Genomic DNA, 22,257 nt, shown 5'->3' on the forward strand with positions numbered 1-22,257 from the left:
AACTGTTTTATCTATGCTTTTGGAACCTATTTGTTTTTCTGAAATAAAGGATATTATTGATGAACTCAATCCTAACAAAGATGTGGATTTGACGAAATCTCTGTAAAAAAAGGTTTTGTCCATATATAAAAGTGGCAAAAGAAATTATTTAAACAATTATTGGCCAATTTCTGTGCTTCCAGTTTTTCGCAAAAAATGTATGGTTATTCATCATTTCTGCCAATATATTATGCCTACATATATATGTTCGAACTTTTTCTATATTTAAGGTACAATTTCATCTTATCTTGGGTTAGGACTGCATTTGGTTTTAGGAATAATATCCATAACTTTGATAATATAGTCTACAATGATTAAAATGCAATGTGCCAATTATGCTTCAATATTTTTCTACAGTGTTTGTGCATCTTCATTAAAAATAATTTTTATAGCAGACATTCCAAATTTGCAAGTGAAATAACTTTGTTATAACACAGAATTATTCCTTATAATGAAATCAACATAACAAATACAAATGTTGAAAATAGCTCAAACCTTTGTCATTTGGAATACTTGCAACATTATGCAAATACATGTTTTGATTGAAATGTCAAATTATATTTGGCGATTTTATTAAAATTATACCTATATTTTTTACACAACCATTTCATACTTACCTCATCAAGAAAATCTGTTTGCATGAAACAAACACAAAAATTAATACAAACATTCATTTATTATTATTGCAAACTCTTACACAAAAAATTACAGAACTTGCTAGAAGTACATTTGTTACATAATTTCTAAAAAAAACTTTAATGAAATGAATAAAAACTTTTTTCCAATTACCACTAGTTACTTTTATTTATACAATTAGTGGTAATTAGACAAAAGTGTTTGTATTCATTTTGTAAAAATGATCATGAATTAACACAAAATAAACAAGTCTTCAATCACACATATTCTAAAAAAAAGTAAAAAAACTAAGAAAATGCGGTAGTTTTATTTTTATTTGTAAGAACAAAATGTGACAATACTCACAATGTATCAAGTGTCCACCTATGGGATCCCCTTTAAAATCAAACTCTATATCCAAAAACTTGCCCTGAAAAAAAAAACAAACATCGGAAATTCTACATACAATTTTAGTATTTTTATAACTCATACAAATCTCGAAGCGTTATCATTTTTCATTGTTTTGGCATTTCCGAATGCTTCCAGCAAGGTGTTTGCTTGCACCAGACGGTCTTTGACTAATTTCGTTTCCGGACTATTTCCCGACACTAAAACTAAAAACTGTAAAACTATTCTAGCAGCCTCTGTTTTACCAGCTCCACTCTCTCCTGAAAAACAAAACACGAATGTCAAAAAATATTGATTGGAATGTAAGAATTTTTTAAAATGTCTCTCAGTCAATTTTTTTCTAAAATGCCAGTTCAGGCCAATATCCCAGGATTTATTTAAACCACCTACCTGTAACAATTATAGTTTGGTCCTCATTTCTATCGTTGAGCCATCTGTAAGCCGATCCAGCAATAGCATATCTGAAAAATGAGGTGAAATAAGCATTTGATATTTTTTGAAAGTATATTTTGATGCAATATGATAAACTGAATTATTAGAAGCTAGAAATAAATTGTTGAAAGTATCCCATATGAGTAATGCTTCAAAAAATAAGCATGTACGACTCTCAACACTCAATATGGGTTCAGGCACTATATACTGCCATTCGATGTATGTATACAGAGTGACTCACGGTCGAAGGTAGGTTAGACGTTTCTGGAAAACGCAAAGCATGATTTTTCTAAAAATGTCACCTCTCACATTTCCTTACCTGTTCTATCGATCTAAAATATTTTCAGCATTGCGGCGTTGCCACTTCCATCAAAAATTCCTGGCAACTTTATTTTTTGGTAAATTTTCGTTATGTGGACACCCGGCGATTTTGAAAAAATTTTTGACTGTACTTACGTATTTTGATGCGTAGATTACGAATCCAAAAGAAAAAAGCGGCGCTCTCCCTTATTTAAAAAGTTACGGCCCTTCAAAGTTCAGAAAAGGGCAACTTTTCAGCCTTCTTTTTCACTAAATAAACTATTTAAAAACACAAGCATTTATTCACTAGGTCACCTTTACACCTTATTCCTCCTTCTTTAACACTTTTCACTTCAATAATCAACATTTTTCTTATAAAAAACTTAATTTAAAAACGAATGTTTCTCCTGGTGACATTATTCTATTTTTAGGTTAGTTACTAGTGACATTTCAGAAAAAAGCGGTTGGTATTTGCCGTCGCCTACTATTTCAAATTCGTAATACACCACCAAAAACCAATTTACGATCTAAAGAATGAAGGTAAAAAACATTTGAATTACTTCAGGAATATGGACTGCATCAGTCGTACCAATCATATCATTAACCTTAAAAACGTAAAATACAGTGATATGTAACCAGAAAGCAGCTCCGTACATTTTTTAACATTTTTATAAGAAAAATGTTGATTATTGAAGTGAAAAGTGTTAAAGAAGGAGGAATAAGGTGTAAAGGTGACCTAGTGAATAAATGCTTGTGTTTTTAAATAGTTTATTTAGTGAAAAAGAAGGCTGAAAAGTTGCCCTTTTCTGAACTTTGAAGGGCCGTAACTTTTTAAATAAGGGAAAGCGCCGCTTTTTTCTTTTGGATTCGTAATCTACGCATCAAAATACGTAAGTACAGTCAAAAATTTTTTCAAAATCGCCGGGTGTCCACATAACGAAAATTTACCAAATCAAGTACATCAGTACTCTCAATTCATAAAAAGTTGATATTTTGATGATAGTTTGGACAAACTCGAAATATTCAAATAACACCAAGAAATCGACTCCATATCATACAGGGCGTGCTGAAATTACTATTATTTCCATTGTGCATAAAAGTAGTCAAAAGGTCATTTTTTCGAATCAAACCCCCTGTATATCACTCAGTAACTTGAAAGATGGTGAAAAATGCTTCAAGATGATATATCATGTCCCTATACCTAAATCGTCAAGTTTTCTCAATAAAGAAACATTATTTTTTTTTTAGAATTTGGATTTAGGTAGCAGTGGAATTATCAAGCTCATAGCAGTTCGGTTAAGTTATAAGTAATTTACAAAGAGTTATCGACGGTGTTTCGAATCATCTTCCAAAATGAATGCAAATATCGATTATTCAAACGAAGTTCTCATGAAATTATTTATTATACACATGAACAAAGTGATCAAATCATTGTCAGAACGTGTAAAAAATTCAACTAAATGTATCCTGAATTAACACCAATGAACAAGAGGAGGTTTGTAAGGTTACAAAATAATTTCCTTAACTATGGCTCAAAGTTTCCAGAGAACAACTGTACCAAAAATCAGTCATTTCTAGGTAAAAAGTAAGATTTTGTGGGCTAAAACATGTGAAAGTACAGACAATAACAGAATAGGATGATTCAAAATAACAAAATTGTAAACAAAATATCACATTTTCACAATAAATGCTGAAAATGTTGTCCATTACATTCCATTTTTTTGCCCGCGACTTGTGGTTGCTTTTTCAATTTCCTGGGGATCCAGATCTTCAATACTCCGCACTATTCGCCGTCGCAATTCTTCTTTGGTAGGCACTGGAGTACTGTATACCCTTTCTTTTAAAACACCCCATAAAAGAAGTCAAGTGGCGTGAGATCGGGTGATCTAGGTGGCCAATCCCACGGCCCTAAACCAACGATCGTCGTAGAGTTCGTCAAGTTTCCTGGAAACTTTCTGGGTGGAATGAGCTGACGCTCCGTCCAGTTGAAACCACGAATTCCTATATTCCTCTAAAGGCAAATTTTCAAGAATATCGGTTACAGTCGTCCTTAATATTTGGAGATATCTCTCTGCATTCAGTGTGTCTTCATAAATAAAAAAGCTAATTTTATTGTTCTTCACAATACAGAAAACATTCAGGTCAAATTTTTCTTGAAAACCCATTTCTTTTGTAACATGAGGATTATGATTAGCCCAAAAATGTTTATTCCTTCTATTGAAAATACTATCCCTCGTAAATTTTGATTCGTCGCTCCAAATTATTTTTGACAAAAATTCCCGATCTTCCTGTGTATGAATCAAAAGGGATTCACAAAAATGCATTCTACGTTCAAAGTCTTCTGCTTTTAGAGCTTGAACTTTGGTAAATTTATACGGATGCATTCCGTGATTTTTCTAAATTCGTTCTACTGAAGCATGTGATACACCTAAATCTTTTTCTGCACTGCGAATGGAAGCTTCTGAATATGCATAAAAATATGCCAAAACGTTAACAGTATTGTCCTCATTTGAAGTAACAGGTTTTGGTAATGTTGAAGGCGCTTTTAACATGGAGCCATAGTTAAGGAAATTATTTTGTAATCTAACAAACTTCCTATCGTTCATTGGTGTTAATTCAGAATACATTTGGTTGAATTTTCTACAAGTTCTGGCAATTCTTTGATCACACTGTCCGTGTATAATAAATAATTTCATAAGAACTTCGTTTGAATAATCAATATTTGCATTCATTTTTGGGGATATTTCGAAACACCGTCAATAACCATTTATCAATTACTTATAAAAGTCACCAAACTGTCATAAGCTTGATATTTCCACGGCTACCTAGAAATCAAATTCTTTAAAAATTATTTTTTGTACAACTGTTATTGAAAATCTCTTTGATAGAAACACTTCAATCAGAACACCTACCAAAAAATCATTTAGAAAAGTTCATACATGCAGTTCGTGCTATTGGTAATATTAAATCCCTGTGAAGTTACTAACGATGACGAAGTAGTATTCAGTCCAACTGTAGAAAGTCCTTCATGACTAACTAATAATCCTTCTTAAAATAACGTGAGTTGGCGTATGTAGTTGTAACATATGCCTTGTAATCCAAAGATCATGGGTTCAAATCCCATGGACCCTATAATTTTTTTTATTATCAGCAGTAACGTTATACAAAAAATTTATATGATACATTTGCTAAAAGTGATTTTATTTTGCTCTTGAGTTTGCTCCACTTGCTGACGCTCGTTTTGCAATAATCCCCACTCACAAAATAAAATGGCACTTTCAACACTTGTAGGTAAAACGTGAATAACAATTTTTCCACAAAAACGGCTTTATTAAGAAAACTTGACGATTTAGGTATAGGGACATGTATATCATCTTGAAGCATTTTTCACCATCTTTCAATTTATTGAGTAATATACAGGGGGTTTCATTTGAAAAAATGAACTTTCGACTATTTTTATGCACAATGGAAATAATAGTAATTTTAGCACGCCCTGTATGATATGGAGTCAATTTCTTGGTGTTATTTGAATATTTCGAGTTTGTCCAAACTATCATCAAAATATCAACTTTTCATGAATTGAGAGTACTGATGTACTTAATTTCAATTAAGGCTATGTTTTGGACCATATTTAGCACAATTTATTTTTTATCTCGAAAACAGATAGAGATAGATATAGGACATTATTAACAAAAAAGTATTAAAATACTAGAGCGGTTCCAAAAATGTATTAATATACGGGGTGTTCCATTAAAAAAAAATATAATTGCTAGAACTTTTTGATAGAAGTGGCAACGCCGCAATGCTGAAAATATTTTAGATCGATAGAACAGGTAAGGAAATGTGAGAGGTGAAATTTTCAGAAAAATCATGCTTTGCGTGTTCCAGAAACGTCTAACCTACCATCGACCGTGAGTCACACTGTATTATGCATCGCCCCTTATGGATTGTTTATTTTAGAACAGTAAAATTTTTTCATTTATAATAAAATTAATTTCACATACAGCATGATTCTTATTTATTACACATATGAATTTCAAAAAACACAACAAAAGAATTTATAACAGGAAATGCATCTTAATATTGTTCTCTTAAACATTTTTCATTCTTTTATAAACCAACATACCATGTTGGAATTGAAAGGGTATATTTTTAGAAGGGATTAATTTTTGGGAAATTTTTTGGCCTTTTGCTTCTTCATCTTTATACAAAAATTGAGGAATCTTTCAAAGAAAGGAAGGAATCAATTTCAAAAAATTAACTCTATACAAAGATGTGTAGATCATGCAAAGAAGTAACTTTCAGGCACAAACTGCAAGAAAAATACTTTTCTATGAAAGCTGAATTATACAAAAAAAAAAACTTTCTTTTATCCCATTTTTATTCCAAACATTTGTAATGGAATCAAATCAGGTATCATTCACAGGAATTCTACACAATATAAATATAGAAAGTAAAATTTCACTTACATTGATCACTGTCATCCTCACTGCTACTAGATATCCGATGTTTTGCGGTAGAAAATCCTGTGAATGATATCTAATTTGATTCCATTACGAATGTTTGGAATACAAATGGAATAGAGAAAAGTGTTTTTCGTATAATTTAGCGTTCATATAAAAGTATTTGTTTCGGAACTATTTTTCTTTTGTGTAATTCAATGTTTATATGAAAATAGCTGTTTCAAAAGGGCTTTCTCTTCCAGTTTGTGTCTGAAAGTTGTGTAGAGTTAATTTTTTGAAATTGGAAGACTCCCACATTTATTGTATTTATTGTAACCAAGATGGAGAAGTAGAAGGCCAAAAACTTTCTCTTTTCCATCATATTATGATTTTTAGATGGCTGAACTTCATCTATTACATGATGCTCATTATTTTCATTCTGAGTCTGTTATTCTGATATAGGTCATTGTTTTCAGTAAGTTTTCAATGCTTCACTTTTTTAGCTCCATTAAAAATATTTCCACTTGTTGAAAAATGCATACATTAGTAAATGCATTCACTAATGATATACCTAATGACAATCCAAATGCGAGGTTACAATACCATTTAATTTCTTTTCTCTATGGTAGAGAACTTGCTTTCAATTGATCAGAAACATCTATAAAAGACTTTACATTAGGATGCTACAATATTTCTGTTTTTCCCCGAAGCCTATTCAAGGTGTATTTAATTCTAAACTTTACATCAAACTTATAACGAATTCATAGTCAATATCACATGAAATAAATAGCATTTGTAGTACTGATAAAAGTTGTTAAAACTTTCCACACATTCTTTGTAAATTTTTTGAGTATAAAGCATAATGTAGGCCTATGTAGTTATTTACATACATTCACTTCTCAATAGATTGCTCTTTATACAACAATTCTAATGCGAACTTAGATAACATTTGATTCCTTACCTCAAAGGTGAAGTATGAGCTCTAAATTGTTATAATTCATTTTCTGAAATATTTGTTATTCATCTGAAATATTGATGATTCTTCAAGAGGTTCAGATTCACTAGAAGTACCACCAATTTCAAAAGTATTCTGTTTCTAAAATAAAATCTAAAAAATCCTCACATATGTGGCGGCAGCTGGAACGGTCCTCTCTCCACATAGGCCTCGACCAGGTCAGCCGAATATAGGGCCAGTTTCTTATATGGGTTCACTGAGACGAGAACGTTTCCGATGTAGGTGTAGATGTGGTCTCTCTTGAAGCGCTGCTGCAGGTTGGCCATGAAAGCATCCTCGGTCAAGGGATCCAGCAGGACGGAGTCCCAGGCACCCACTTCCTGCTCGAGGCTGAGCATCCTGACCGGTATGCCGCCCGGGCGGCATCTAGTCCTGGGTCTACTTTTCACGGTGCCCCAAAAGTCTTCTCATAGGAACAAACAAGGAACGGGGTTCGGGAAAAGGCGGAATTTTGTTGAAGAGTTCGTCTTCATCGTTCAAGTGCGACCGGTATAGGAAATTTGATGCATTATTAATTGAATTATTGAATTAATTCAGCTTCAACTCTTTCACCTGCATCTGGGATTTTACTATTTGTCAATTTAGTCAATTATGACGTCTGTCATCTGTCATAATACAATGGAAACGTCTACCAGGTGACAGCAGTTGATGCAGCTTTGGAAAGTTCACAGTTTTTATTGAAAACACTTTTTTCACGCTGAAACAAAAATGCTGTCTCTCTCGATGCCAAGAGATTACTGAAACTGTCTAATTCATCTCTGGAGGATGCTAACTCTCAGTATTTTGATTCTGGCATGGAAGAAGTTTTCTATATATTCAATTCACGCTAGAAGTTCCAATTCTACCTATTAAGATGTATCATTTCAAGATTATAGGTATATTGTGAAAAGAAAGCCAAATATTCCTAATTCCTAACAAGTACTTCGACCTCAATCAAGCTATGGAAACTGTCTGAAATTACAAATAAAATTTGAAACCGAACAATAAGCAAAAAAATTATACAATGTTCAGATTATTCGAAAAATATATCATAATACAAATTGAACCATTCTCTCGTTGTGTATAATCTTCTGGAGGTTGAGTAAGAATAACCACCTTTTACATAATATATTGTGCTTCATATTACATATGTGGAAATTCACTTATAAATTTTCATAACAAGCCGTAGAACCGAGAATTGATCCACGCTAATAGTGAATAATTCAAATATTCTGGAGTTATATTTTATTTTCCAGAAGAAATCTTCACAAACGTGAATTATATTTTACTGAAACTACAAAAAATAACTAGTAGTATTCTTCAGTGAGCCAATGTCGAAAATACATAAAGGCTGATTTAGTTCTTCATAACTGAAGGTATATCCATCTATCTATCCCACTTTTCAAGAAGAAACTTACAACGAACAATTTTGTAGGCAAACAATAAAAAAAAATCCTCTGTTAGATTATCTGTCACACAAATTCCATTATATTCACCCTGCTTTATCTTCAACTGGTGTTATTTTTCAAATAAAGATTGTTTTCCCTAAAATACAAATGTTTGTTAAAATTTTGTTACAAAATATCACTTGAAGATATTTTGTTTTCTGAGAGTTTTGCACCGCCATCTGCTGATGGTGCCCTCCAATAAAGACAAGTTTTTAAATTCGCCAATAAATCCACCGAGTGATCCGATAGATCAATCAGACCAAGAAGAAAAACATTAGAAGTTTTCTGTTCAAGAACTCGCCTTATGTAAAATATTTTTTTGGGAATCAACAATGAAATAATTACGCGTAACATGATAACACAATCCAAAGCAGCTTCAACTATTGGACTCTGGGAGACATTGTCAAGGACATCGCTGTCACATTCAGGCGTTGCCGAGTTTATGAAATATAATATTTTCAAAGACTTTTTTTCTACAGTTCTGAGGTTATTCTTTTTTTAATCCAAAACCATATTTTAGAACTATATTAAATAAAATATATTACCGTTGTTCAGAATCTGGATGTTAATTGATTTGAGCAGAGCAAAGGCATTTTTGGCAATACCAAAGTTTAAAATATTAATAAAAATTAAATGAATGAGATGTGATCAAATCACAAGCTGAGAGACATTAAATTTGACATTTGTTATAATTTAGCCACTATTTTTAATGTTTGATTGGTATGGGTCATGTGAATTTTCGCGTTAATGCTCCCGAATATGATCCACCCTATACTTATTGAAAATCTCAAAACAACATTGATTGCGTTGGTAGGATCGTAGGTGTGGATAAATGGTGGTGGAGAAAAAACGCGATAAGGAACAAAGTAAATATAACTTGGCAACGTCGACTTCTTTTGTCATTTTTTGTCCGCAATCAGTGTTCTGTGAACCGAGTAATGAGATACTGAATGAAAATATCTATCCCGACGTCAAAATAAAAGATCGAATAGAACGTTTTGATTAGATGGTTTCAATGTGTAAATTTGTTGTTTCAGCTGATTTACGTAGAGACATATTGTAGTCTAATCGAAATAGTGCTATTTTAGTGTTTGTGTAACGCTTATTGTTGATATTTGTGTACATATGTTAACTGACTTGCTCCATACAACGATTTAACTGTTAAGGTAAGGCAATTATTTTTATTTTCATTCAAGATTTCTGTGGGAGAATTTATTTGAAAGGCGGAATATATCGTTTGAGAACGATTAGTTGGCTAAAAGTCGTTCGACCGTGTACAGCAGCAAGTCTTGCAAAAAGAACCAGAAATTATCAGGAAAGCTGAGTTTTTGCCTTGAAAAAAATTGTTGAATTGTTTATATACATATACATTCATGAATTATTGAAATTAGCTCCGACTTCTGTTTAGTGTTGACATCATTTGTTAAACTAATAAAACTAATTATTATATTTGTTCGCCGCTACAAAAATAACGTACGTTTCAAAACAGGCTTGTGTCAATAATAACACATTCTCTTTCAATGCAAAGCACACTCTGACCATTCCTTAAAATTGTGTAATGGGGCTTAAATGTCTCGTCCTTGCAGACTACAAACTAACTAAACACTTTCCTTTTTATTTTAATGAGAATATTTCTCGGTTTCTCGAACTTTTTCGATCAGAATTCGGATCAGGGAATTTAGCAATAGGAAGTTGATATTCACCTTCGAATCGGTGATTATTTTCGTTGACTTCTTTATGGTGAATAATAATAATCATTGCCGCCAGTCGAAGGTATTCATGCCCACCTGCTAATTTGTGTATTCAGTCTTGTTTCCTGGAATGAAGGAAGGCAAGGACGAAGCTAAGATGAATCATATCCTGTGCCATGTATGAGGTTGTGAAATAAGCACAAATCTTTTCCAAATATCTCATATCGTTTTGCAATTACCGGGGGCATTCAGTGAGTTTCACGGGAATATACCAGTTTATTTGAGTAGTGGATGTACAACCGTTTTACTAATCTGTACCTCCAAATAAGGACAAATTTGATTATAGAATACTAATAGTCATCAAATTGAAAACTTAAAGTGACGTTAATTACATCTTGGTAATAAAAAAACAATATATCTGAATAAATCATAAATACAATATCAAAAGCTAACCATAGACTGCAGTAGACGAAATCCGATGTCTTTTATTCATACCTACGTACTTATAATTTTCATTTCAATTTTTATCAAAAATTCGTGTTCTACTTCGGCAGTCGGGCATTCACAGTTTTTTCAATCTGAAGTCGAATTTGCTAAATTTTCCTTTTTATACAGCTTACACTAGTTTTTTTAAATTTTTCAAATAGATTTACGTACTTAATACGGAATAATACTAAAGTTTTATCCCAACACCAAATCATTGTTTTCAGCACCTCGACATCACGTGTTTCAATCACCAAGTGATCATCTTCAAGGGGGAGATTAAACAGTTTTTTCTTCCTCTTGAAGATGCTCACTTGGTGATCGAAACACGTGAAGAGGTGTTGAAAACAAACGTACATATTTAAGTCTAAAAATCAAGTAATTCAGGAACTTCTTATCACAATAAAAATTCGTAAAATGGCATCTTGTTTTCAGGATGGCGTACCAGGTAAAAAACCTTTATTTCAAATGTTCTCACAGAATAAAATACTTCCATTTCACCAAAATAACATATTTTTCTAAGTAATCATGATATAAATATTAATTTGTTGGCAATACCTCAAAAGACAAGTCAGAGTCCGCATCGTGCATTCGTGAAAAGATGTTTTATTTCATGAAGTAAATTTACTTGAGTAATTTTTTTGTTTATTTTCAAAAACTGGAGTGAAAATTTCAACCATGTTTTTTTTCATTTATGTTGACGGCATTAAAGGGAATGCGCTGTTACCAAATTGATATAATATATAATTTAATAGCATGACTCAGACTTTTCCTTCAAAGAAGGGATATTTTGGTGAAAATACCATTTTTCATTCTGCAAAAATGTCTAAAATAAATTAATAAAAGTCTACGCAGCCTGTGTTCATGAGAAGGAAGTGACATTTTTCGAGTTATTTTATTTTATTCGGAATATACATTGCTTTTCAAAAATGTCCTAACTATTTCAATTTTTTTGAAATATTCAAACTATTAATACAATCTCCAGTCCAATCTCTTGTAGATACAATTTTGTACAATTTTACCAGAGGTTTTGAGCCTAGAGCCTAGTACGATTACAGAAAACTTGGATTGACTTGTTCCGCAATTTGTGATAGGACATTGCCTTACAAATTGCCAACCCTGAAATTACAGCCTTTAAAATATAATTTATTTCATTTGTGTCAGACACAGGCGTTATATATGTGTAACAATAGTTTTTTCTAAAATATTTCGTTTTTATAAGGTGATCATATCAAAATTTGGAGCACATGTTTTTTTTTGAGTTGGTTACTCACTCTGTTTATTTGTCAGTTGTCATATCAATTATTGTTCACGCTTTTACCTTAACTGAATATTGAAAATACTAATGGAAAATGAATATACGATGAAAGCAGCAAATAAAACTCAAAAATTATATTATATTAACACAAATGACAAGTGCACAGTGTATCCAATTCAGAAAAATACATGTACTGTAGCCAAAACCCTTTGATATAGAATATAAAATTGAAACAATTAAAACGACTTTCAAACAGCAAATATAACTCAACACCGACAATCTCCACTCATTTACAGATAACAGCTGACACTAATAACAAATATACATAGTCTATAAAGTAAACGATGAGTCAACTATTGTTACATATTATATAGATGAAGCCAAGTCATATATTTGAAATTTCAGAGGCAGTAATTCTACATGTAATTTTAAGGTTGGTTGGCAATTCTTAAGGCTTTATACTTTTGACTCAGCAGTCGATATTGACGGAAATATGCATCATCAGGAAGAATAATGAGAAAAGCAGGCCGCTTGTTATCCAAAATATTAATAAAGAAAATCATCAGCACCTTGGGGGAACCACAGAAAAGCACCGCTTTCGATACTTCACTGCTGTGATTATCCAGAAAAAGTAAATGAATCTCATTCATTTTCAACCACTTCTGAATGATTCATCGATATTACTAATTTCTACAAGAAAAAGTATCAACGATGTTCAATGTTGTCAACTGAATACTGCTGACAACCTACATGGGTTATGAAATATGTGAATTTACTTCATCTCAAAACAACCAGCCATAGCTATCCAGAGAGTTACTTCAAGGCATTAAAATCATCTGGATATTATTCTGGAATATCCAAAACTGATATTTTAGCAAGGCAAGTTGATAAAAAAAAATTCCAACAAGTCACAATGAATCACTTTTTAGACGAAATTGTCGACTAGTATTCACAAACAAACACACAGAAAATAAACATTTTGAAATAAAATTTCTAAATCTTCATCTCTTCCACCTACCTACACAGTAGGTTCTGGAGGAAATCGAAAGAACCATATACCTAAATAAAAAACTATTACTATTGTGAGACGATTGACAGCACAAAATCAAGAGATCACCAATTTTATACATGTTATTTGTCGAAATAATTCTAAAAGATACGCAACACCTGAAATTATTTCTTGAACGTTACATCAAATGGGATACTTTAAAAATGACTATAACAGAAGGAAAAACATTTTTCAAATAAAAAGAGAAATGAAAATTTCTATGTTTTTTACCACTTTTATTTGTAACTAACGTTACATATATCATATGTCCATATAGGACGAAACTGCAGTAACGTTAGTTACAAATAAAAGTGGTAAAAAACATAAAAATTTTCATTTCTCTTCTCATCATGATCTCCTACCACATAGTAACGGCTACATCCATCAATTTATTTTTCAAATAATTAATGAATCGGGAAGCGGAAAAAACCAAACTGAAAAATATGTAGTACCAAAACACATGGAAAAAAAAAACAACTTAAACCAACAACACGACAAGCAATAAAGAAACATTGTTTATAGACCCACACGACACAACATGATATGAAATTGTTGAAAATGTCAATACAAATTTGAATTGTTTTATTTCATGTAAAAATGACGGCTCTTTTTCTATATTTTTTATTATCAACCTAGAACGATGTGAATGCTACTTTTTAGGTTTATGGAAAAAAACGTACATCCACGATTATGGTAAACATTTTGAATTGTACCAGCAAATAATGTATACAGACTTTGAATTCTTTTTCGTGTTCTTCATGATGATATAACATACTCGTATTCAACCAAAGTCACTGCTTTTCCAAAAAGAAATTGATTTTTTTTTGAAAAATAAATTCACAGTAAAAAACGATATGAATTACTGAAATATTATGTTTTGAATATACACGCAAGGAGTTTCAAGAATGCAATACAAAAATGGTGATATGAAAATAAACTGTAAATTCTGAAGTTGTTTTCTAACTGGCTGCTCTTGAAAGATAATCTTGTGGATTATTTTCTGAAATTTTCGGCACATGATTGACATCTGCTCTGCCTGCTTTGCTAGTTTCAAGAGATAATTATTGTAGTTTGTTTGCACTAGGTACTTTAGTCTACAACAATCGCCTGTAAATATTTCTGCCAATCCCAAACGTTTATAGCTAATAATAAAAGTACCTCAAAAAGTACCATAATCTAAAGTAGAAAGTTCTGAGAATCTTTTGTTCTGCGGTTTACGACGTACCTAATAGCAGAGATTAAGAGATTTTAGTTAGACTTATTAAAATATTCTTCAAATACAACTGTTACCTGATGGACTTTTATAGACGATCGTTTAGATTATGGAGTTAGTTTCGGCCGACAGATCAATTTGGATTTCACTTAGTATGTTCCAAAAGAGTCTCAAAATAGATTTTATTGGATTGTATTAATTTTAATTACTTAACTTCTCCTATTTAGCTTCTTACTAAATATTTTTTTCATATTTCCATGTCATTTTGAAAATAAACGAATGACATATTTGGCGGTGCAGGAATTTCATTAAGACATTGCGAAAAAACTGTTTATGTTGAATTTAAATCGCTGTAGATATTAAATCGGGAGGTTTTTTCACAAGGATGTCATCTTTCGACGAATGAAAAAAAGATGAAAAGTAAAATAAGCAAAAGCTGTAAAATTTTGAAATCTCAAATTTCACATCCAAATTGAAAATAGATTAGAGTAATGAATGGAATGAAAAACAAAGGAGTACTGGTAAGCCACACACTGGAAAACCTTTATAAAGGGTCTGCCCGAGAAGAGAACCGAAGAACTGCTTTAATAAAGCAGGGATCGGTTCAGAATATTTACAAGGCAACTCATTACGAGGACACCTGAACACACTTGTGTAAACATGTACTTGTGTTAAAGAAATTTGAATCTTCAACGAAAGTCATTTTTTGTGGAGGAAAAAATCAGTTTTTTATCGACTTTTTTTTGGGTAATTGTTACCTTCCACAATCTGAAAAAATATAAAAATTATAATGGAGAACTTTATACAAGTGTAGAAGGGCAAACTTTTTAGTTTATCCATTTCTGAAGACGGAGGCAGATTTTGGCATCCGAAACGTAAAAGATAAGTATAATTTCTTAATAATTTTTTTGATAGGCAAAATTGTGAAATACGACAAGTTACTGATAAATAGAAGATTTTTCTTTGTGAAAAATACTTTGATTTTTACGCAGTAACTTATCGGGGTAAACTAAAAAGTTTTCCCTTCTACACTTGTATAAAGTTCTCCATTATAATTTTTATATTTTTTCAGATTGTGGAAGGTAACAATTACCCAAAAAAAGTCGATAAAAATTTGAATCCTAATAGTAATTCGCTGATTTCATTCTGTTTCACTTACAATTCAATTTAACTTCTAACTGAAAGATGTCAGTATTTTATAATTCCATTCGCAAAGTTACTTGTAGACCTCGGGGTAGACTGAGAAAAAAAAACAAATTTGATGTCAGTTAATTGGGGAAACTAGAGTTTATTCGGTATTGACTGAAAGTGAAAGAATTTCAAGAATGCAAAAAATCTAAGAGAGCAACATAGTTGTCTCAAGCAAGTGGCACTGCAATTCATTCACAAAGACATTGAGATATTTCTACGCGCTATGCCCTTTGAGGACGTCGCTAAAGAGCCATTAAAATAGTGACTTGCCACAAAAAACGTCAAAAGAGGCGACTGACGCTGTTTATCATATTGTGTTAAGTATAGTATTAATAGGCATCGGACTAGGGATATTAATATAAATTTTCCAATGATATATTCTGTATGATCTCTTAAAAATCTGTTTTTCCGTTAACCAGCTGTCGCACCCCTACGAACGACAACCTTCAGATGTCGAAACTTGTGCGAGCTAAGGATTAACGAGGTCTTACCTTTTAACGTGTGACTCCTAACACGAAGATAATTTAAATATTCTGAAAACTAATTTTTCATTTCGAGAAGGACAATTTATATTTGAAATAGTTTATAATTTAGGATTGTTGCCTTCTACAGATCTATAAAATAATCATAATATTAAACTTGAAAATAAGTACAAATATAAAAAGGGCAAAAAATTACTGATAAAAATTGATAAATTAACTTTTTGAAAAAAAATCTAATTTGTCAGTAACTTGAATTTATAAAATTTTGCATATAAAAATAAATATGTATCATCTGGTGACGTTTTATCCAACTTATTTAAATGAAAACATTATAATTTGTATGTAGTTATAATTCGTCTTTTGATGTAAATCAATTTGATATTATTATTGACACTGATAATATTAAATTGATCGTAGGTTTGATAATGAAGATGGATAAAGTCTTCGAAACGTCACCAGGTAAGTATACAAATACAATAAGTTTTCGCGGTAAGAGATTTGAATATCTGAATTTCGGGTTGAACCGCGCTCAAAGTTTTGCATTGTTCAACGTTTCGGCTTCGACTTCAAAGCCATTTTCAAGAAGTAGAAAAGTGTGGCTGTACTGAGAGACACACTTTATTTGATGTTCTGGTCTTGTCAAACCTTCGAGACGGTATGGCCCTTATTCATACATGCCTTCCATCCAAATAGTTTCTTCTTCATTCTACAATTAACATGTTTTCCAAAAGTGAAGTTCAGACAACTGAGTCGTCTCCTCAAGAGCGGGGTACCTTATGAAACCGCCTTGCACCAAATTCTTGAGCGGCTTACGCAGAATCTGTCTCAGGTGGAAGAACAAACCCCTTGCGCTCAAGTGATGATTCACCAAAACCGGAAGCGAAAAAGCCCTCCACGGTTGAATGTAAGGCATCGTCAGATGTATATAGCTGACGTTCAAAAACCCTCATATGGAAAGGTTGTCGCGGGTATCAAGGTAGGAATCTTGTACCTTGACTATCTGACTACCTCATTAACGATGAAGCAGCAGAGCATATACTTTGTGCCTGCCCTGCTGGGGACCGAATCAGGTTTTTAGATTCGGCAGAGTCGTACTCTTACCATCTGACCTGAAAGACCACTCACCATACAAACTAATCCGCTTCGTTAAGAAGCTGGACTTATTTGGTCGAGTGTGAATAGGTGTGAGCCACAATAAACCCTTTCGGGTTGTGGTGGAGGGTCGAATAGACCCACTCACTTTGGATCTAACCTGACCTAACACCCTACCGTGGCAACTTCTGGGATGTTAAAATACACATTTATAGAAGTTTATAGCTGAGTATCTCAAATTCCGAGGTGAACTGACTAAGATGACTTGACTATGACAGCTGCATTGGCCGATGTCGGAGCTTGGCTTTGGAAGTGGTCGCCCTGGAGAGTCTTTTTCATCCTTGGTATTTGAGGATTGAGTTTTCTGTCAATCCCATATATAGCATCTTCGTAAGTAGAGGCTCATCGCCTGTACTTATTCTCGCTTGTCCTTTAAGAACAGTTGAGTTCAACGACGCTGTCGTGGTTGAGTCTAGCGCCACTGATGATACCTAGGCGGGTCGAAATGATACTGTCTGATGTTGGATCACGAATTCTTCGTTCTTGGGCTCTGGTTTCATATTGCTGTTTTGGTAATTGAATATACTTCACATTTCCTGTTAACTTTGGGTTTTGTTTTCTTTCATTCAACAAATTAGATATAGACTTGTTTTTTATCGATCTCTCATATGCAAAAAAAAAACAATTATAAAAGTTCATTCGAGTTATTGGAGATGTTATAAACATTGTCTTTAAACTGATCAACAAAATATAATTGAAGAGTTTTTCTTTTCCTTATTTGAAGTTTGACACTTCGACATCGACACGTGTAACTCCCCCTCCTGTGTCGGACGTATCGTGAATTACGCAGACAAGGAATGGGTGCCCCAAATCCAAAGTTTGCCCAGGGCCAGTGATTGCCAGGGCCGGCCCTGTATAGTGTTTACCGGTATGATCATTTGCGAATACATTGGGGTGATTCATGTAATGACCAATTTCACAAATAGCATTATTATCATAACATTCTTAGTTTTCTCATTTCCAAGAAAAATACGGTTATGATTCACGTACATTTTTGGAGAACAGATATATATCCGTAGCAAATAGGAATATTTTCGTATACCTATCAACAAGTCGGAATTTTTGGACGTTGATTATTCGTCAATGTAGGTTTTTACGATCCATGTCGTGTGTGATGTTTCGTGGGTAGTTACTTTCATTTTCACTAATTTGCTTTTGAATCACGTTGTTTGTGGCACGTTCCATGAGTTTTTATCGAGCATTGATTTAATCGTTTCGGTTTTCAACGGATAATACGCGAGGAATTGATTTCTTTTTTGAATATCTTTGAAATTTCGGGAAGGACTATTGTTTGGACTAATTTCTTCATTTGAGAAGAATATGTAATTAAAGAGACCTCATGTTTGGTGGCATTCGAATTTCGAGTTTGTTTTCGAAACAAAACCAACTTGTTTATTTCTGTTTTTGAAAAGTAAACTAGTCGCAAGCGAGTCCGTTTGGTGGAAATCCGTCTTAAAACGGATTCTCCAAAACAAGCTGTTTTCCCAATCATCAGACACGCAATACCCTTCTCGACGCGCGTTTCACCGAACAAGGTGGAGTCTTCAGGAGATGAGAAAAGTAATTTCTTAATCTAAAATTGATCTCATCAACAGCGAATATCACACAGCGTTATTGGAGCGTTTGAAGGACGAAATGGCAGAAAAAGAAAGGGCTATTTCATCAAGACAATGCACCGCGTCATAAATCAATGAAATCGATGGCAAAATAGTAAAATTGTGCTTAGAATTGCTTTCGCATCCACCGTATTCGCCAGATCTGGACCCAGCGACTTTTTCCTGTTCTCAGACCGCAAGCATGCTGGAAAGAAAGCGAGGGGCGCTTGATAAACAACAAATAAGCCACAAAGCGCCCACGGCGTACGTTATTGTTTTAAGCTTATTAGAAAAAATATTTTTAACTTTTTAGTTCGATGTTCTTCAAAAGCATATTTTTTAGTCTTTTGAACTATATTTATTTTTCATTTTTTAGTTTCGTATGCTGTAAAAGCGTGTTTTTTATTTTCTTTAAACTATATTTATTAAATCTAAACATTGGGATCATTCAGCGGTATATTGTTTAGAAAAATGACCAGTGATATTTTCCGATTCCGGAGAGGGAGCCTAAAAATCACCTTCCAAACCCAAGGCAGCAGGCGCGCAAAGTAGAGTTACAAATAAGGCAACAGGCGCACGTATTAATAAAAAAATACTTTTATCAAATGAAGACATACATGTAAAGTGAGTTCAACTTATATCTCAAGGAGGTTACGTATAGCGCCATCTGCCCGCGAATAGATCAAGCAATAATGTCAATATATCAAGGAGGTTACGTACAGCGCCTTCTGCCCGCGAATAGATAAGCAATAATGTCGATAATTCTGTCAAATACAGACCCCGAGCTTGAGAGTTACAATCAAGCAAACAGGCAAACAAACATACATACATACATACAGGTGAAGCTAATAAAAGCGTGTTAAAATTTAAAAAAATGGTATCGAAAAATTATATGACCGCTATTATAATCGTTCTCGAAGACAACTATATTGAATATAAAAATCAAATTTTATTAAAAAAAAGTTTAACATTGAATTCAACGATCATAATGTTAACGGTTTGGAATTTTTGCGCAACTTTTCCAAATACAGTGTGTCAATTTGAAAACTTCCCACCCTCAATATCTCCCTTCCAGTACATAATATGAAAAAATGGTCAGACAGGTCAACTTTATTTGCAAGGGGGACACTCTGAATGAATATTTTCAACCCTCGGGGTTCAACCCCCTAGGAGGGGTGGATGTTACCCTCAGAATTTCAAATGGAAAGGGGGGTCAAGTGGCACATCATTTTGAAGGGCATTCAATTCGCTTGCCGACGGTGCCCTCATTTATTATTTTCCGATCAGCAGTATCCGAAAATGTAGTTCTAAACTAATAGAAGTAATTAGAATTGGCCTATACTAAAATGCCTGGTTATCAAGTTAGTATGCAAAGAAATACAATTTATTGACTCTCTTATAAGTAAAACTTGTGATGACGGGTCAGCTTTTCAACTTTCCATCAGGGGTAAAATTAGACAAGCCTCAAAAAATTTACATTAATTAGTTATCTGATTTCGGTGACTTTCATTTGGGTTTATTATCGGATTTAAAACTCTTATCCCTTTTTTGTTACTTCTGCTATAAAAAGTATCGTTTTTTGAGCAAAAAAGGTGTTCATCGCATTCAAGCCATTTGGTAGTACTATCATTTCAGTTTCATTTGTTGAGCTGATCAGCGATACCTTAGAAAGTGTATAAATTGTAAGAATGGTTTACACTATCCAAGACCGAATTGAAATAATTTTTATTTATGGAGAGGTGGGCAAGTGCGCACGAAGGGCGGCATCTCTTTTTAATGAAAGGAATCCAAATCTTAATATAAGTCACCGGTATGTGCTTGATTTGGTGACAAAGTTTTCCGAAACTGGTTCGGTGAAGAATAAAAAAAGGAATAACCCCAGAGTACTGAATGAGGATGCTCAAATTGAGGTGTTGGGAACATTTGCTGCAGAGCCGACTAGCTACTAGCAGTAGCAGAACAGACGGGAATGTCACACGAGACTGTAAGGAAAGCACTGAAAATGCACAAATTTCATCCATATAAAATGCAGATTCTCCACGAGCTCCATGAGGATGATTATGACAGAAGAATAGAATTCTGTGAAATCATGACTCTTCGAATCAATGCTTTACCTAATCTTCTGTTCAATATCTGTTTCAGTGATGAATGTTCATTTTTCCTGAATGGCAATGTTAATAGGCAAAATTGTCGCTATTGGAGTGACGAAAACCCTCACAATTTTCGAGAAGGACATACACAACACCCACAAAAAGTTAATGTTTGGGCTGGTATTCTTGGAAATGCCATTATCGGACCTTTATTTTTTGAAGAAAACTTGAATGGTGATCTGTACCTAGATATGCTTCAAGCACCTATCGATCCACTTATAACTCACGAGCTCGAAACTCAAATTGATGCACACGGTAATTTACTGTTGCAGGAAGATTTGTTACATTTCCAGCAGGACGGTGCGCCACCTCATTATTTTCGCCCCGTCCGACAATGGTTGAACGAGCGATTCCGGGAGAGATGGATTGGCAGAAGGGGATCAATTGAGTGGCCACCGAGATCACCGGATTTGACTCCATTAGATTTTTTTCTTTGGGGATATCTCAAATCTGTCGTTTATAAAACACAGCCCACTGATATGGATGACCTCAAAGGACGAATTACAGCAGCATGCCGGTCAATTAGTGGTGAAGTTTTCCAAAATGTTCGAGAGGAGTTCGAAAACAGACTGTATTACTGTTTAGAGCAGAATGGACAACATTTTGAACATATTATCAGATAAAGCGTAACAAGATGGTTGAAATTTGTTTTTTGCAATTTAGTATTTTTTGTTTGCACTCGATGCGTATTTCGTTAACTAAGTAGTTCTACATTCCTCTCACATCCACGAATTCGAATATTACTCAAGGGTTGGAACGATGCTACCTAGTACGATGCTCACCTTTTCCAATAGTCCATTACAATCATTTGTTTTGAATACCAACCTGAATACCAAACATCTAGTGCGGGCGAGTTTTAATCATTTATTCTTATTCACTTCTAATCACCGTTCGTTTGGAACGTTATTGTTCAAAAACTGCTCATCAAAAACTAATGAAAAAGGTATCATTGGCAAGAGAATTGAATGCCCTTCAAAATGATGTGCCACTTGACCCCCCTTTCCATTTGAAATTCTGAGGGTAACATCCACCCCTCCTAGGGGGTTGAACCCCGAGGGTTGAAAATATTCATTCAGAGTGTCCCCCTTGCAAATAAAGTTGACCTGTCTGACCATTTTTTCATATTATGTACTGGAAGGGAGATATTGAGGGTGGGAAGTTTTCAAATTGACACACTGTATATCTAGTAACTCAATTTCCCAGAATGAATTTGTCGAGGAATTTGTTCAGTTTTGTTACGTCAATCATTTTGTCCGTAATAATTGAAACGCATGTTTATGAACACGTTAATAACATTTGAAAAACATTAATTACTA

The 22,257-nt window shown here is 33.4% G+C and overlaps 2 protein-coding genes across 4 annotated transcripts in view; one reads left to right on the forward strand and one right to left on the reverse strand.

Moving 5' to 3' along the window:
* Myo95E (Myosin 95E) overlaps window positions 1-7,853 on the reverse strand; it is a 29,649-nt gene extending 21,796 nt beyond the window's left edge. The window contains exons 1-5 of the mRNA XM_074178008.1: window positions 7,360-7,853; window positions 1,453-1,523; window positions 1,147-1,322; window positions 1,021-1,084; window positions 657-670 (exon numbers count right to left, since the gene is read on the reverse strand). Coding sequence (XP_074034109.1) covers window positions 657-670; window positions 1,021-1,084; window positions 1,147-1,322; window positions 1,453-1,523; window positions 7,360-7,589 — 555 coding nt within the window. The 5' untranslated portion in view covers window positions 7,590-7,853. The remainder of the gene's footprint in view (window positions 1-656; window positions 671-1,020; window positions 1,085-1,146; window positions 1,323-1,452; window positions 1,524-7,359) is intronic.
* Window positions 7,854-9,584: 1,731 nt separating this feature from the next.
* LOC111510154 (E3 ubiquitin-protein ligase RNF19A) overlaps window positions 9,585-22,257 on the forward strand; it is a 113,575-nt gene continuing 100,902 nt past the window's right edge. For all 3 annotated transcript variants that reach the window (XM_074178010.1, XM_074178009.1, XM_074178011.1), the window contains exon 1: window positions 9,585-9,844. The gene's annotated coding sequence lies outside the window, so the exon portion shown is untranslated. The remainder of the gene's footprint in view (window positions 9,845-22,257) is intronic.

Source organism: Leptinotarsa decemlineata, unplaced genomic scaffold (genome assembly GCF_025532065.1).
Source record: "Leptinotarsa decemlineata unplaced genomic scaffold, Ldec_3_MD MMD2_tig00003335_RagTag_RagTag, whole genome shotgun sequence".
Taxonomy (NCBI): domain Eukaryota; kingdom Metazoa; phylum Arthropoda; class Insecta; order Coleoptera; family Chrysomelidae; genus Leptinotarsa; species Leptinotarsa decemlineata.